Source organism: Amia ocellicauda, chromosome 17 (genome assembly GCF_036373705.1).
Source record: "Amia ocellicauda isolate fAmiCal2 chromosome 17, fAmiCal2.hap1, whole genome shotgun sequence".
Classification (NCBI taxonomy): Eukaryota; Metazoa; Chordata; class Actinopteri; order Amiiformes; family Amiidae; genus Amia; species Amia ocellicauda.
Window position 1 is genome coordinate 20,887,918 of NC_089866.1, and position 16,108 is coordinate 20,904,025.

The 16,108-nt window shown below is 39.1% G+C and overlaps 3 protein-coding genes across 4 annotated transcripts; all 3 read left to right on the forward strand.

The window, feature by feature from the left end:
• The first annotated feature begins 20 nt into the window (after positions 1 to 20).
• On the forward strand, positions 21 to 4,932 carry gtf2h3 (general transcription factor IIH, polypeptide 3). The gene is made up of 13 exons (XM_066688921.1): positions 21 to 117; positions 584 to 663; positions 968 to 1,074; positions 1,402 to 1,547; positions 1,658 to 1,720; positions 1,986 to 2,015; positions 2,201 to 2,229; positions 2,316 to 2,390; positions 2,722 to 2,775; positions 3,015 to 3,083; positions 3,375 to 3,510; positions 3,790 to 3,826; positions 3,913 to 4,932. Exons 1-13 carry the CDS (start codon positions 108 to 110, stop codon positions 3,980 to 3,982), a joined length of 906 nt encoding a protein of 301 aa, XP_066545018.1. The 5' UTR covers positions 21 to 107; the 3' UTR covers positions 3,983 to 4,932.
• Positions 4,933 to 5,161: 229 nt separating this feature from the next.
• nfkbil1 (nuclear factor of kappa light polypeptide gene enhancer in B-cells inhibitor-like 1) lies at positions 5,162 to 7,481 on the forward strand. 2 transcript variants are annotated; one of them, XM_066689764.1, is made up of 5 exons: positions 5,162 to 5,477; positions 5,602 to 5,902; positions 6,090 to 6,202; positions 6,546 to 6,666; positions 6,879 to 7,481. In XM_066689764.1, the coding sequence occupies exons 2-5, from the start codon at positions 5,629 to 5,631 to the stop codon at positions 7,442 to 7,444; spliced, it is 1,074 nt and encodes a 357-aa protein (XP_066545861.1). In that variant the 5' UTR covers positions 5,162 to 5,477; positions 5,602 to 5,628; the 3' UTR covers positions 7,445 to 7,481. The 2 variants fall into 2 exon arrangements, with proteins under 2 accessions (XP_066545861.1, XP_066545860.1); XM_066689763.1 differs by having other exon boundaries at positions 5,164 to 5,902.
• Positions 7,482 to 7,570: 89 nt separating this feature from the next.
• tctn2 (tectonic family member 2) lies at positions 7,571 to 15,849 on the forward strand. Its single transcript, XM_066689762.1, has 18 exons — positions 7,571 to 8,087; positions 8,499 to 8,612; positions 8,977 to 9,050; positions 9,276 to 9,483; positions 9,638 to 9,738; positions 10,024 to 10,223; positions 10,651 to 10,771; positions 10,908 to 11,064; positions 11,385 to 11,519; positions 11,732 to 11,869; positions 12,727 to 12,801; positions 13,062 to 13,142; positions 13,447 to 13,564; positions 13,672 to 13,775; positions 13,949 to 14,096; positions 14,348 to 14,491; positions 15,059 to 15,147; positions 15,514 to 15,849. The coding sequence occupies exons 1-18, from the start codon at positions 8,003 to 8,005 to the stop codon at positions 15,630 to 15,632; spliced, it is 2,211 nt and encodes a 736-aa protein (XP_066545859.1). The 5' UTR covers positions 7,571 to 8,002; the 3' UTR covers positions 15,633 to 15,849.
• The last annotated feature ends 259 nt before the right edge of the window (positions 15,850 to 16,108 follow it).

The window sequence follows — 16,108 nt, forward strand, 5'->3', positions numbered from 1 at the left end:
ATGTGTCCTGTCGCGGTAAAATTACGTCATCACACCGCGACAGACACAGGAAGATGCTTTGCTGACATTTGGAGAGAAAGTGTATTTGGTTCGTTTGTGTTGCAGACATGGCTTCGGGTGAGTCCGTTTAATTAGTTTAATTTCATTTATATGGTAATTTAACATGTATCTTATAGCTAAGCAATTCGAACGTCAAAAAATTATAATTAAATTCACTCGAACTTTTTCGTGTGTGTGTGAGAGTTTGTGAAGTGTTTCTGGTGTGCATACTTCCAGCATCCAGACATTTCTCAATAATTGGTTTTGTCTTCGTAAAGATTACTAATTATAGGATACGTGAGACTATTTGATCCAGAAAACAAAAATAATACTAATACTTTTATTTTTAAAATATTCGTACTATATTTTTTACAAGATTATAATTAGTATTATTAGTAATAATATTAAAAAATGGTATTTATTATTTATCAATTTAGCAGAGGCCTTTATTCAAGACGAATCAAATGATTTTATAAACATTAAGATACAGTCTAACGCGTTATCTCCGATTGAACACTGAGGTAACTTTGTGTTGTCTCCTCAGAGGACGAGATCAGTCTTCTGGTGATCGTGGTAGACGTCAATCCCATATGGTGGGGCCAACAAGCACAGAGAGAGCCCCAGGTAAGAGATCCTCGCTACAAGATTTATACATACATACATACATACATACATACATACATACATACATACATACATACATACATACATACATACATACATACATACACACACACACACACACACACACACATATATATATATATATATATATATATATATATATATATATATATATATATATGCTTTTTAATTGTAAAAATGAATGATTTAAAGTATCATAGATATATTTGATTGACTAGTACTTTTTACATGTCAGATGACTGAACACATATTGTCTTGTGTTTCTCATGACCGTGTCGACCAGTTCACCCTGTCAAAGTGTATGGATGCAGTGATGGTGTTGGGCAACGCGCACATGGTTATGAACAGGAGCAACAAATTGGCCATCATTGCCAGCCACTGTCAGGAGAGGTACACATGATTACTGCACCCAAGAACGGACAACACTGGGGGATTCATTAGCTGAATATCAGATACTTGAATATATAGATAATTATATATTTCCCTACCTTATATATTATGTTCAATAAATATTTGATAGTAGATTAGGTAGATTTTTTTCAAAAAGGGTGGAACTATATAATAAGGGTGGCCCATTTAAAGGCAGAAGCCTAAATGTTTGTTTCCAAATGCCTCCTTAGTTTCCCACTTATCTTAGTAATGTTTGATGTTTAAGGCCATTTATTAAGTCAATATATTTTAATAACTGACTAAATATTTGTTGTTGTTGTTATACAGTCATTACCTGTACCCCAATAAGCACTGGAAGGCTGGCGATTTTGCTGGGGATGACACAACGTCGGGCAGCGGGGATGGCAAATATGAACTTCTGTCTGTAGCTAATGATCTCATCGCTGAAGAGATCAGAAATCTCATGGCAAGAAGTAAGTCTCTGGGGTGCTGTGCATAGAAGACACACTTTAAAGTCAGTTTCTGCATGTAATAAGTTTTCCTGACCAGGAAGCCATAATGCATAGCTCCTTATGTTTTGCAGCTGAAGTGAGGGGCCAGCAGACAGACACTTTACTGGCAGGATCACTCGCGAAAGCACTCTGCTGTATCCTTCATCTAGATGCAGGGCACAGTCTCCCTGCAGCTGCTGGCAAACTGCTGGACTGAGAAATATTGCTTTGAAGGACATGTGTATACATTCTGTCCTGATTCACTTTGTGTCCCCACACTAATCAATATATGTCTAATATAGAATGTTGTCTTTTTATACAAGACATCTGTTTGTTTTTTCCATATTCACAATCATTTTCAGTGTATTTTAATATAGCAACATGGCCTCCTGGCAGCTTTTCCATAACACATTATAACAGATATCCACAGAGTGTCAAAGGAGTTGGAAGGTAATCTGTCTTCATTTTTCATTTTTAGAAAGCAGCAATAAAATTGACATAGTAGTGATCTAAATTCAATAGCTAGGAAAGAGTTTATTGAATGGAAATTGCTACCTTTGGGATGGCTATTACAACAATTTAGATTTTTTCAGAGTAAGGTTTTCATTAAATGTGGTATGTTTTTTTTATTCCAGCTGGACAGGAAATGAAATCCAGGATATTGGTAAGTGGTCAATCGTATGTTCTTTACAAGCTCTGTTTGTTTTGCGAATGTGCCTCTAAGATTAATCTGTCAGTGTTGTTCCTTAGGTCATAAAATCTTCTGAAGATTGTGCTTTACAGTACATGAATTTCATGAACGTTATTTTCGCTGCACAGAAGCAGGTATTGAAGCAAAACCTTATTTTTTATCCTTACTTTTCCTTTCAAATGTAAAGTTGCATGACATAAAACTACACTGTTTAAATTAAGTTTTTACTTTATAACATTCATTTAATTACAGTAGCTCTGTTTATGTGCATTGATTTATTCTAATCATTTATGATAGATGTTCTTAAAATTGACAAAACAAAACCAAAAGGAAAGTTACTTATGTTAAGTTAAAGAACAAAATAACTTTACAAATCCGCAGGATGTGTGCCTTCTTGCATGTTGTTTTAATCCCTGTGCAGTTTATGATATATGCATGGATCCTTAACGTGTCTTTCTGTTTCAGAGCATACTGATAGATGCTTGTGTGTTAGACTCAGACTCTGGGCTTCTGCAACAGGTATGTATATAAGCCTCAAAAATAAACTAAATATCTACTTAAAGTATTTCTAATTATGGAAAATCTCAGTTGTATGATTTTTTGTAATGTCAGTGCACTGAAAGTGGGAACATTCGTAAAACATTTTGTGTTGTTTTGATTAGCAGCAATAGACATTTACTGGCAGGAATAAATGTCAGGTTATTGAGAGGGAATGCATTACATGTCAAAAATGACTTGTCCATTCTTGTTTTTTTTAGGCATGTGACATAACAGGAGGGCTGTATCTGAAAATCCCACAGAAGATTGCTTTGGCACAGTATTTGATGGTAAGAGTTTTTGAAGCATATAGTAAACTTCTAGTCACAGTCCTGCACCCATTAACACCTGTTCTGAGCCTGTAATGTGCAGGAATTTATCACTGGTTCAATTTTGAGATCTGAAAAATCAAACAAAAAAGGACAGCTTGGCACCTGTTATTCTTGGGCATATTATTTTATTATTTAACAAAATAAGTGATCTTTTAAATGGAAACACTATAAACAATTCCATACCCTGCTTTAGAATGTGCCAGTGTTTTTGCCGTGGTTCTGAGTGTGGTACCGGTCTGTTCTCTCCAGTGGGTGTTCCTGCCAGACTGTGATCAGCGCTCCCAGCTGGTCCTGCCTCCCTCGGTACACGTGGACTACAGAGCGGCCTGCTTCTGCCACCGCAATCTCATAGAGATCGGATATGTCTGCTCTGTCTGCCTTTCGAGTATGTTTCAGAAAACTCATCTGAAAACTCACTCCTTTTTAAAAAGTATTGTGTAATCTAGTATTGTTTGTTTCCTTATGTTGGCTTGTGCTCTGATGGGCCCTGACAACATGTCTAGCTTGCTTTACAAAATACATAATACATTTTAGGTCATATATTTACCAGTTCCAGAACTTTAAAAACAAATATCTACATTTTTAGTCTATATAGTGTTAGGGACAACAGTGACCTAATTAACTGATTGATTAATTCATTGATCTATTTATTTATTTCCCAAAGTATTCTGCAGTTTCAGTCCTATCTGCACAACCTGCGAGTAAGTACCCTTTAAATGAATACTTCTGTATGTTCTCTCTGTCGAAATGCTGCTGTTACTGATTTATGTCCCTGTCTCCTGTATAGGACTGCCTTCAAGATTTCATTGCCACAAATGATGAAACCAAAAAAGAAAAAGTTAAAGCTAGCTACGTGACCGCCACCTTTGGACTGTTAAGTGATACTGGGAATCGGCGTCAGGAGAATCTAACGGACAGCACCAGAGTGTGGACTAGCTGGCAGTTATATTTCAATTTGAGTGAAGAATCGGTTGTGCTTTTTAAAAAAAACATTTTTCTACAGTTTTGTTTCCGATTTGCAAAGGACCTGGCTGGAGAAAGTTAGACTATATTCTGATTGAAGAGGTGCATCACCACCTGCGTCTTCCCATTGCTTCTGGTTTACACCTCAGCAGAAACACCATCAGGAGACCCAACCTGTCAGGGAGTTGTTGAAGTTTAAACTTCGGACGGAGACTGAAAGTACAGTTGGGAACTATAAGGAATATTTTAATGGCCCCATGTGCAACTTAGTAAAAAATCGAATGAAAAATTATAAGTAACTATGATTTTGTTTTAGTACTTTTGTATTGAAACAACAAAGTCCTACAAATCTTTAGGTTTTACTTATCAAAAGACCAAAATGTTCATTTTTCTTGAATAATTGTTGTCCTTAGTCAGTGATTTTCTTAACTTTTCTTAATGCTAGATAAAATAACTGCTTCGTTTGTGAATGTGATATGATTCCACATGTTCCATGTGTTTTTCTTTCCACAATGCAAAAAGTATACTGTGAAATCTGCTTCCAAACCAAAATAGTAGCATGAATCAGATTTTATTAATGAGAAGGGAAATTCAGAAGAGCAGTTATTAGACAATTCAATAATCTTGAACAGGTGTTTGGAATTAATAGATTAACGGTTGAGTTTTATCATGAATTTCAGTGTCTGCTGATAACTGAAATTGACAAATTAAAAAGTGTATTTATTTCTAAATTTTCCCTGTTATTACTATATTAATTTTAGTAGAGACAGAACTATTTTCTGTTGAAATCAACCATGTTTATATCAGAAATGACAACAATAAAATGTGTTTCTTTGAAAATGTATTTGTTAGCCCAAGTTGTGATAGTCCCATTTTTTTAACTGGTGCTTTATGTATTATTTACATTATTGTATTTTATTAAAACGTTTCACAGTAACGGTGGGATGCACCTCAAATGGTTCACTCAACCGTCATGGAAGAGCATTATATAAGCAAGTCTTTATTAACTATTGGAAATTAAAACCAAGAACGGAACTAACGGCGTCCAGCGGGATCCGGGGGAAGAGTCCTGCTGCCGGAAATACTGTGTTTCCTTTTAATCCGTCCGATGTGGAGTGGGACTTCAGAGTATTTATGTTATAGGAGAAAACGTACATAAAACGTGTTTTTTTTGTTTTGTTTACTTTTATGTGTTTTTATTATTATTATTATCAAAATCTTATTCTTGAGTCTTTTACGATTTATATATATATATATATATATATATATATATATATATATATATATATATTTTTTTATCAGCCGCCGACAGTGAGGATCTTTGATATCACTCAGCCTAATGGAATTATATTCTCCTTATAACAAGCACTAACACTCATAATTTAACGGGTAGGTTTTATTTAATTAAGATGTTTTAGACCAACGAAAATAGAAATAGCCAAGTGGCTGTATACATGTCATTCCGAGTCTTGGTGTTTATGATTGTGTAGAGGGATAACAACACAATTGCCAGGTTTCGGACACGGGCGTGTTTGTGTCCATGGCGTCTCGCCGGCAGAAGCGTGTGCTGCGCTACGTGGAGGAGGGCAGCCTGCTGAAGCTCAAGTCGTACCTGCGCAAACACCCGGACATCGAGCTCAACTTCTCCCGGGGCAGCAAGGGCCGGAGCCCGCTACACCTGGCCTGCTCACTGGGCGACGACGCTGTCCTCAGACTGCTGCTGAAGAAGGGCGCAGACCCGCTGAGGAAAGACCGCAGAGGGGACACGGCTCTTCACCTGGCCGCTAACAGAGCTCTCAAGCATGGCAAGAGAGGTGCGTTGTTAGTTTGCTTCTCCAGACCAATGGGATTGAAAAGGATAGAAGCCTATTTCTGTGTGTGTTATTCCTAAACAAAAACAAGTGATCGCAGATTATGTTCAGCAAACATTGTGTGATATATATCTCTTACTTTACAACAAACAGATAGGGTTGAATTGGTTTCTCTTCTTGTTTTGAACAGCCTATGATGACCTGGTGGTGCCCCTGCGAAAGTCCTGCCCTGTTGCGATGGAGACACCCAACCGCGCGGGTGTCACCCCTCAGGATGTGCTGCAATGGATGAGAGCGGACCAGGTGAGTGGGACCAGAGTTCGGAGACACGGGGGGGGACCCTGCCACTGATGACGACAAGGGGCTGAATGTACTGATACTGCCAGACACACGAGAGTCAAGTCCGACCCTCTGTAAAAATGTGTGTAGAGTAGAGACTGATTATGATATGGATATCATGATGAACAGTGACTGGAAATGATAGGGGTATGGGCTAAACAGAGCAAGATAACCTTTATGATCCCTACTTAGATAATGATCTGGAAATGACTACCATTAAGTGATGAAGACCCTTAGCATCCCACATTGTTCTCACATAAATGCATGTTTTTTAAATTAGCCAATTAAACTTCTTTCTCCCTTTTAGTTCCAGGATGCAACAATGGCAGGAGACGGCACTACAAAAACAGACCCTGAAAAGGAGTGGCGAGAAAAGCTTTTCGGAGAATGCCAGGATGAGTTCTTCGAGACGTTTGGACAGTATGACAGTAAGATGGCAGAGTTTATTACATAAATATTGTTTTCCAAGCTTTAATACTTAATGTCATGAAGCATTTCTAAATTATTATACTGTGGAAACTAAAACCGTACACACCACTGTAATCATGGGACAGAATAGATTTGCCACTGCTTTTTTATATATACTTTATATAAAGTTTAATTTTATCTGTATTGTTTTCTTCTCTTTTTCTTGAATCAGATGATCTCTCCAGGGAGGATGCGGAGCCAGATGATTTTGTGGACTGGGCTGAGCAGATCAGGCGGGAGTACCATGAGAAGCGGCGCGCCCAGGCCCAAAGAGAGGCAGAGGGCTCCGTGAGCGGGAGGAAGAGGAAGAAGAAGGAGCAGGAGGCCGAAAGCCACAAAGAGCTCCAAGCCAGACTGGAAGCAGAGCATGCCGAGTACTTGGCCCGAGCCGCGAGGAAGGCAGAGGAGGTTCGGTTAGGGAAGAAGCAGAGATATGAGGAGAAGTGCGCTGCCACTTTCCAGGGAGGGTCGGACTCCAGGCTGGGCTACTCGGACATCCCCTGGCCGGCGCCGCAGGGCTCGGTGCGGGAGATGGTGGAGGTGATGCTGCATGGGGCCGACCGCAAGGACAAGACCGCTTTCCGCAAGCTGCTGAAGAGACAGCAGACACTCTGGCACCCGGACAAGTTCGCCCAGCGCTGCGGGGCCCGGCTGGAGGACAGCGAGAGAGGGAGGATCCTAGACACTGTGACCGCTCTCTCCCAGGAGCTCAATAAACTGTCCGAGAGCATGAAGTGACTGCAGCTCGCTTTGTTAATAAAATACTACTACTCCATGTGTGTTTGTGCCTCTGTTTTAACATTATTCCTGCACATAGCACTGTATATTATCTGCCATCTACTTGTCTGCCCACGTCTTTCACGTACTATATTATTAGGTTATTTCTCATAAAGACACCAGTTATATTGTTGACCACAACCCAAAGCAGTCTTTTCTGTATTAAAAAAAGATGTCAAACACAAGTGTGTCACGGATAACTTCTGCCAACAGATTGTTTTTGTTGAGAAGTAAAGTTTTACAATTGTATTAAAATCATTGCAAAAATGGTTTTATATGTAAGAACAAGCAGGTGAAAAAGAATAGAAGTTGCAGGATTGAGGAGGCTGACGCTAGGTGTCGCTGTCGGTGGGGACTTTAATAAGACGGTTCGTGGAAGAGCAGAGCCGCTCTTTCGCAAGCCCTGATTGGCTAATGCTCGGTTACCATAGACGACGCTTGTGGTTAGACATGGCGTCGAGCAGAGCATGACAGTTTGCGCAGGAGCGTCTGTATATCGCGACATTCACCTTCATCATCATGACTCTGCGGCTAAGTCATACTGTTCTGCTACTTGTGTGTCTTTCTTTGCATGTCTTTGTCAAAGATGGCTGTGCAAGTGTTGGTAAGTTGGTATAGTCTCTTACTGGTGAAGCTTCTACGTGATTGTATAAAGTTTTAATGAAGTTACAGCCATTTGTTTGATTTTTTTTATTGTAAACCATATTAAACTAGAATTAATTGTAATAATAATAATAATAATAATATTCTGCAGGCCATTCAATTTTCATTATTTCCCTAAGCCTGGTGACTGAAAATTACGACCTGGGTGGCTTGGATTATTAAAATGATTTAATAATTATGAAAAATATATAGTACTAGTGAGGAAAAGTGTATCAATATATCATTTATTACAGTTAAGCAACAATATTCAATTAAAAGTAAAGCAATATTCTATACCTGCAATACAAAGGATCACGGCAGCGTTGCATTATGGGGGTTCTTGTCAAACTCCAGGGATCATCCTTCCTTTCAGTTTTCCAGCCGGCCTTCATCCTTGCCTCTGGACCCAGTGTGACTGCCTACTTACTGGGCAACACGACTGGTATCACCGTGAGCCTGAGCGCTGTGACACAATCCAACACAACTGGTATGCATGTCTGTAGTCTGCTCTGATACTGAAATAGGGCTGTTTGAATCACTTTTTCTGTTTGCTTGTGTCTGCATTTATTAAGATGTATAGTAGACTTATAACCACCTTCAGCACATTCACTTTTAATTCAAGTTTTTTGGAGGAAAGTCTTGAATCTCAGATACAATTTGCATAGCCCACACTGTATATAGATATATATTTTTTATCTCCATCAAGGTTTTATATTTCAGTGTCAGATAGCGAGATATAATATCTCAATTCAGACTGGGATTGTGGTCTCTCTGCTCTGGAAATATACAGGAAACCTGACATTAGCAGCATTTTATTACCAGTATCACATTAACTTAATTTTGATTTGCAGGCACGATTTCTTCCCCTTCCTGTACAGCCAGTAATACTAGCCAGTGGCAGCTTATACAAGAGACTGTTGGAAAGGTAAAGTGTTCTGATCAAACTTTTTTTTTTTTTTTTATGTGGGGCAGGAAGGGTGTGTCATGTCTTTAATTGTGTGTGTAATTACTCTGTAATGAAAGCTTGTCTATCTTTGTAGAAATCTGCCAAATGGGAAATTCAGTTCCTCGTGGTGCTCTAGTTGGCTCCCTAGCCTGACAGCGTGACATGTTCACACATTATAATTTTGTGTGTTTTTCGCACTCCCAGAATGCATTGAAAGTGACGCTGCACTTGAATCGAAGCCTGCTGCTGTGTGGCAGCACTGATCAGACAGATTGCTGTGCAGCGGCGGTGCTACTGCCGTGCGTGGTGGAAGCCCTCCAGGTGTCAGCCTGCCTGGACAACAATTCTCAGGCCACCTTACTGGTGCAGGCTGAGATCTATGCCCAGATCCCCTCCAATGGAACTGTGTCTGGTTAGTATGTTTAGAGTTTATAGCAGAAGACTTACATACTTACAGAAGTCTTATGTCAGGATATGCTGATTACAGGGCCACAAAGTTGTATTGCTCCTGTAGAGCTGTACATGGAATATCAATGCCTTTTTTGTCTTTGATCTTTGAATTTAAGAGGTGAAAACTGTGATTCCCAACCAGGCCTACCAGCCTCTTGGCCCATGCCCCTGTAACCTAACAGCTGGGGCCTGTGATATCCGCTGCTGCTGTGACCAGGTAACCGGTGGATTGTTCTGCTTCAGTATAAGCGGATCATCGTTGTTTCTTTCAGCACTGGAAGAGAGGGAGTAATCTGCCACTGCAGTGCTTTTCTGAACAGTCTGTCTGTCATTGGTTTTTGAAGTGCATTAGTTTAATCACCACTCATTTAGTGGCTAAGAGCCTCAGAGATGCTGTAACTTCAAACAGATATTAAAATGCTGGTATTGGTCTGTGAAAAAAGTGAATTAATTGAGGGTATCTTGTATAACCCATGAGTAAAAGCATAGTTTCTCCCTGTAGGAGTGTACACCGGAATTGGTGCGGCTGTTTGAGTCCCAGTGCTTCAGTGGGGTGTTTGGGGGGAATGTCTCGCCTCCCTTCGACCAGCAGTGCTCCGTTCAGGCAGCCAACAACGCTCCTGACTGGTTTCCATTTCTGTGTGTGCAATCGCCTGCTGCCAACAGCCCCTTCCTGGGGCTCTTCTACCAGGGAGCCACGGTGTAAGAAACAGCCCTATTTTACAATAACTGTAACCAGGAGTTTTAATGGAGTCCATTCAGAATGTGCAGTCCCTCTGTTGACCTACTCAAGTAGCAATGGATACACTTGTAGGTTATGATTTTGTTTTTCAATCATAATTATTTATTTTAAATGTTTCTTTCATCTCTGCCATTTTTCGGTTCTATTTTGATCATCTTTTGATGTCAGCTGTGCTCATTACTTTAATCAGCATTTCGACATTCAAAGGTCACTGGATGAGTGCTGTAATTTTTTTTTCCTTCTGATATTGATATTGAAATGCTGCAGTTTTTCTGTTGGTGTTTTAGATTATAGATATACAACAATAATTTAAATAATTGCTTCAGCTAGTTGACTAGGCCTATATTTATGTTTGGTCTATAATTTGTGCTCTACTGTTTATTCCAGCAATCCCAAGACCAGTCCTTCCTTCGAGACTCCATCTTTATCTGTGCCATTACCTCCTAATGGTTACAAACAAGGGGATCCCATTTTCATAGTGGGTAATCGGTATTTCACAATCCCACAGGTAGGCCTTAGCTGAGGAACATAACATGAAGTTTAAAATTAGATTATTGTGTTTGATTTAGTCTACTTGTCCCTACATTGCATGATCTCTTGCATTTATTTTCATTTTAAGGAGCTTTTGTATTTTTGATTTCCAGCAATCCCTGGTGGGTCAGTGCATACAGAAAGCTCCCGTGGCCTACCTGCAGGATTTCCAGTCCAGCTGTGCAGTTCCTCTGACTAACTGTGGGAGCAGCCCAAGCCTGTGCATAAGTGCTTCTGATTTAAGTGTCAACATTCACAATGGATTTGACAGTGAGCAGAAAGAAACATGATTAGAGAAGACATCCATCCTTGACATCTGAAATGGATTCATGTCAATTATAAGGAGATTTATATTTGTGTTCATTTTGTGAAAAGTTTCTATTTTGGATGTGTAGAAGGAGCTTTAATGCTTGACTTGCTCTCACATGCACTTCATTAAAAGATTTATTCTTTAGGTGGAAATTACATTTTTACTTTAAGAGACGAATGCAGATGTTACATGATGGCGGTATATTTTGCGACTATTACTTAAAAAATAATAATCTGTTTTTAGGTTTATTTTGAGTATAGTGTGTATCTGCTGCTTACAGGTAGCATTACCATCAGTGTGAGGGAGGAGATCTCCAGCGACCCGAGTGCTTTTGTTTCTAACCCTAAGGAAGTTCAAACACTTAGCTCTACACAGACTTCTCTGTTCCCAGGAGGCGAACCCAGTTCAAATTCAGGTGAATGACAAGCGTCGAATCTGACCAAGTGGGAAAAGGGCGTGCACAAAGAATACAAATCTGCACATTGGGATCCCATAATAACACAGTGTTACTTGATATCGTTTGGTTATTGCACTAATCAGCAGGAATAAGAATGTATTACCTGAATGAATTTTGAAAAAGGTGGTTTACATAACGAGAGGTAAATGTACATTCCTCTGTGTCCTCAGGGAACCTTTTTGCAGGACAAAGCAGCATATGTGAAAATGTGACTTTATCCCTCAAGTACACTTTTCACTGGAACGGGAACAACCTCACAAACGTCTCAGTGACCCAGACCATTGGACGGGTGTGCTGGGACGCAGGCGGTAAGCTTTCTCTTAAACCTGTGCTTTTAAAGGGATACTTCCTTTTGTCACCTTTGCTACCTGCTGACTGGACTCTTGGGGACACATCAGTGATTGGTGTGAAGAGAAAAAGAAACATTGCTTAAAAATTAATTTGTTCATAATACAGAGATGCCAGGTGCATTTATGTCTTAAGTGCTTCATCGAAGTGTTTGACTACCAAAACAATTTAAATATAATGTTATATATGAAAAATAAAAACAAAAAGCCTATAAATATACATTTACCATTACAAACCATTTACCAATACAAACCATTGTTTCAACAGGCTGCCATGTGTGTTTCAGTGGCTATTAAAAGATTTAAGCCAGGTTGCCCTAGCAACCAGTGTAGGGGGTCCAGGAGAAACTTCTGTGCAAATGTTGCCTTATACAATCGTTATACAATATTCAGCCTCCAAACTTTATCAAAAATAACTAACAAAATAACATCTCATTTGAATTATTTGCAATTCACTTGATATTTTCTTTCCTGGTCAGTTGATACTATTTTCTATGGCAGACTACTGTTTTTAATGGCAAGTGCCACTATTTTCCACTTTCAGTTCTTGGCATCTCTGGTAATATGGTAGTATGGTCAGTCCTCTGTTGCTTTTACACTTGCTATCACTTTGATCTTCTACAAAGCTCTTTCCATTTGAAAACCTCTTTCTGCTACTGTGCTCATTTTGCTTTTTGGAGGGCTTGCTTTTGCTGCAGCCTCTCATGTCAGGGCTGAATCATTTCTACTTTTTTCTCCAGCACTATTATGCTGGAAAAAGCAGTGATACATGTTAAGGCTCAGGGTGCTGAAATATTTATCCCTGTTCTTTCTGGCAGCCACATTGACCCAGAGGTTTGCAGCAGTTTTTATTAATGGAAATGGAGCAGCACTGGCAAACTCAGGCAATCCAGGTCAGTCCGTCTATAATATGAGGTACTACTGTGTGAGTGGGTTCTAATCCTTCCACATGTTGGTATCCTTCAGGGACAGATCAATCTGTTTTAACAACTTTATATTCAAGACAGGAAAAAGGGGAAATAAAATGCATAATTTGGACTTCTCTTTGGAACGTTTCTGAACCAACTTTCTCATTGCAGACATCTTAACCTGAGTGGAGAGCTTATCTTTTTAGTTCTGTGTCATTAAAAATGAATACATTTTGTTCCTCCAGGTTATCAGATCGGAAAACCCGTTATTGCTGGAAATGGACTCATGGAGATAAACAGGACATTCATAAATTTGTGGCAGCCAGGTACTGTCTGTCTGTCTGTATTACAGTACCATATCTGAAGAGCTTTATATCTATATTTACAGTGAACAGGGGCAGCTAGGTGCATTTCTTGACCTTTTCTGCTACTCCCAGGATTTTGTTTTCAGATATATATTGATATATTTTCCAAAGACAGTACCACTGATTTAACATTGTAAAACATTCACTTTAATGTCCATATTCTTGCAGGTACTTAAAAACCCTTTTCAGTTTAATCCCTTTGTGCATCATTCTGTCATCCCTTTCTTAGTTGAATGCTTTTTTTGTGCTCTGCCATTTTGTTTAGTTGGGAATGGTCTTTGTGCTTCAGCCAAAACAACCCCAGTTTTGTTTGGGGAGGATTCATCCACAGGCTGCTTCTTACGACTTAATCTCCAGGATCTGTCGAACTGCAGTCAGCTCAGGTCTGTAACATTACTAAATAGGCACTAATGTAATTAGATGTAACTATATCAACTATAGTCTTTTTTATCTGTAATGTTTAGCAATCTGTATCTTTATGTGTTTGCAGAGAAATGGTTCACAGTGGCTTGGCTGCTCTCGTGAATGCAACTTTAGTAGCAAAAAAAGGCAACTCCAAAGTGTTGAACCAGACAGATTGGGTGCATACAAAGTGTGAGTCTTGTATTTTTAATGAGTGATCATCATCCTGTTCTATCTTTATGTAGGATTTCTTAATATGGAGGGGCAAACTGCCTGTTATATACAGAATTTCTATTGCTAGTATTATAATGATATAAGTAGATGATATATTCTTATGTAAAAATGCAAATTCACTCTGTTTATAGATGTGCCACCAAATATTACCAGCACCATAGAAGGTCAGCCTGGGACCTGTGCTGATGTCCCTTCTCATCTGAACATCCGGATAAACACCTCTGTGGTAGGGGTCGTGGGAGGGGTGCCTCAGCAGGAAATACAGGCTGTGGAAGTGACGTGAGTGATGCTAGTATTAAATCTGCACTTTACAAACATAAGCAACCTCTCCTTCTAAAAGAAATAACAGTGATATTTTGTGTTATTATTATGCTCTGACACGCACAGTACAGAGAAAACTCCTCACTAGCCAACATCTTCCGTGCAGCTCAGAAACTTAAGAACTGTGACAACCAACCGTCTTTAAAACAGCCTCGAACCTCTAAGTCTGTGAGCAGTGAAGCACTACATTCACTTTTCCCTGTGTGCAGTTTTGGTGTGGTCACATGGCAGATCCAGTGTGGAGGGGGTGACCCGGCTGCTTGTGTGAACAGCACTGTGGTTCAGTCATTTCCCGTCAGTGCCTCAGTGACCTTCGTTGCTATCCCTGCCCAGCCCCTGACTCCAAAAACCAGGTATTTCTACTCAACTGAACGTCCCTTTAGGAGTATAAACTGTGAAGTAAAAATAGTCAAATAGAGAATTGACAGCAAGCCCCTACATTTGCCCCCTTCAGTGTGAAGTCTTTCAGTGTCCATTAGTTTGTTCTGATGTGATAGATGTGCGGTGACAGCAGTTGTTCTTGCTACAAACATCTTGATCCAGCTAGAAGAATTTCTTGATATCATTGTCATTATGATATTGATTGTTGGTATTACTGCTTTATTTCTTTGCATTGAGAGTGAGATTGAATAATTTATTTTGTGTTCCCCGAGAAGTCTTTGCTCAGGACACAGTTAAGAGAGTATAAATGTTCTTGTTTTACAAAAGTACTTTTCACCTCTCTTTATAGAACACATTTAGGAGGACATGGTTAAGATCATTGACTGTACTGTAGTCAGGAGGCTTGTGAAAACCTGTCAGTGACAGATAGATTTTTGGTTGGACATGTCTGATTTGCCATTGGGAGCAGCCTCTCTGCAGGCTGTGAGGATACATTTTCAGCACTGTCTGACAAATTGTTGCGTGTTTCCAATACACAGGTTTCAGATCAATTACACAGAATACGACTGCGATAGGAACGATGTCTGCTGGCCCCAGCTGGCATTCCCACTGACTAGATACTACACAGGTGGGTTCCTGCGTGCTGTTTTTGTGTCCCTTGGAAAAAGGGGCTGTTCTCCTCACCACATGCTTGTATATCAAAAGCACTGCTTAGAGTTTATTCATACCAGCCTTTAACTGCCTTTAATATCCAATTTAGATACAGAGTGCCTTTTCTATCCTGCTGAACTTGTTATTGAACATTTTGAATCTGATTTTGCTCATTTCTCCACTGGCCTTTATCCACAGAATGTTTTTTGTCTTCAAAGTTACGTTTCTGTTTGCTCATTTTCCGTGGTTGTTGTTATTTATTTATTTTATTTATTTAATGTCCTGTTTTCTGCTATCAGTGTACAACTGTGTTCATCTTTAAGCATGATGGGTCTCTTTGCAGGTGAGCCCTACTCCCAGTCTCTTGCGAAAGGAATGATCCTGATATTTTTCTTCATAGTGGCATCTGTGCTTGGAACTCCGTGGAATCAAATCCGACAAGCATGGAATAACTTGTTTTAAAGTCCACTTAACTGCAATAAAACTGTGGTATTCATAGCCTATATATATATATATATATATATATATATATATACGTGTGTATATATCATATATAGTGTGTATATTGTTTCATAAATCATGTGTACATACAGTGAAATAAGTAATAAGCTTTACTTTTTTCTGTAAATATTTGTAACATAAATTATTTTAAAATAAAGTTTTTCTTTGATATATGCAATATGTGTTTGCCTTGAGTTAATGAAATGGTTAAATACAACTACAAAAAACACAAAATATTTAAAACAAGGTTCAGTTTCCATTGTGCTTTTAGCTATTAGCTATTATAACTACAGCTCCCTGAGAACACACGATTCATTCTGAAGACTGAAAGGCACGCATATATACTCTCATTGCGAGAAATAATTTCAGGATGGTAGGATTTTGTTAGATCGCCAATAAGATCAACAATTTAGTGTCTGAAACTAATGGAAACTTTC

Excerpts from the sequence above, each read along its gene's own strand:
- gtf2h3 (XM_066688921.1), top strand. Across the intron at positions 1,075-1,401 it reads GCCAGCCACTGTCAGGAGAG|TCATTACCTGTACCCCAATA; the intron begins GTACACATGATT and ends GTTGTTATACAG. Across the intron at positions 2,776-3,014 it reads ACTCTGGGCTTCTGCAACAG|GCATGTGACATAACAGGAGG; the intron begins GTATGTATATAA and ends TGTTTTTTTTAG.
- nfkbil1 (XM_066689764.1), top strand. The coding sequence starts at position 5,629 with ATGGCGTCTCGCCGGCAGAAGCGTGTGCTGCGCTACGTGGAGGAGGGC. Across the intron at positions 5,903-6,089 it reads TCTCAAGCATGGCAAGAGAG|CCTATGATGACCTGGTGGTG; the intron begins GTGCGTTGTTAG and ends TGTTTTGAACAG. Across the intron at positions 6,203-6,545 it reads AATGGATGAGAGCGGACCAG|TTCCAGGATGCAACAATGGC; the intron begins GTGAGTGGGACC and ends TCTCCCTTTTAG.
- tctn2 (XM_066689762.1), top strand. The coding sequence starts at position 8,003 with ATGACTCTGCGGCTAAGTCATACTGTTCTGCTACTTGTGTGTCTTTCT. Across the intron at positions 11,520-11,731 it reads CGAACCCAGTTCAAATTCAG|GGAACCTTTTTGCAGGACAA; the intron begins GTGAATGACAAG and ends CTGTGTCCTCAG. Across the intron at positions 12,802-13,061 it reads GGCAAACTCAGGCAATCCAG|GTTATCAGATCGGAAAACCC; the intron begins GTCAGTCCGTCT and ends TTGTTCCTCCAG.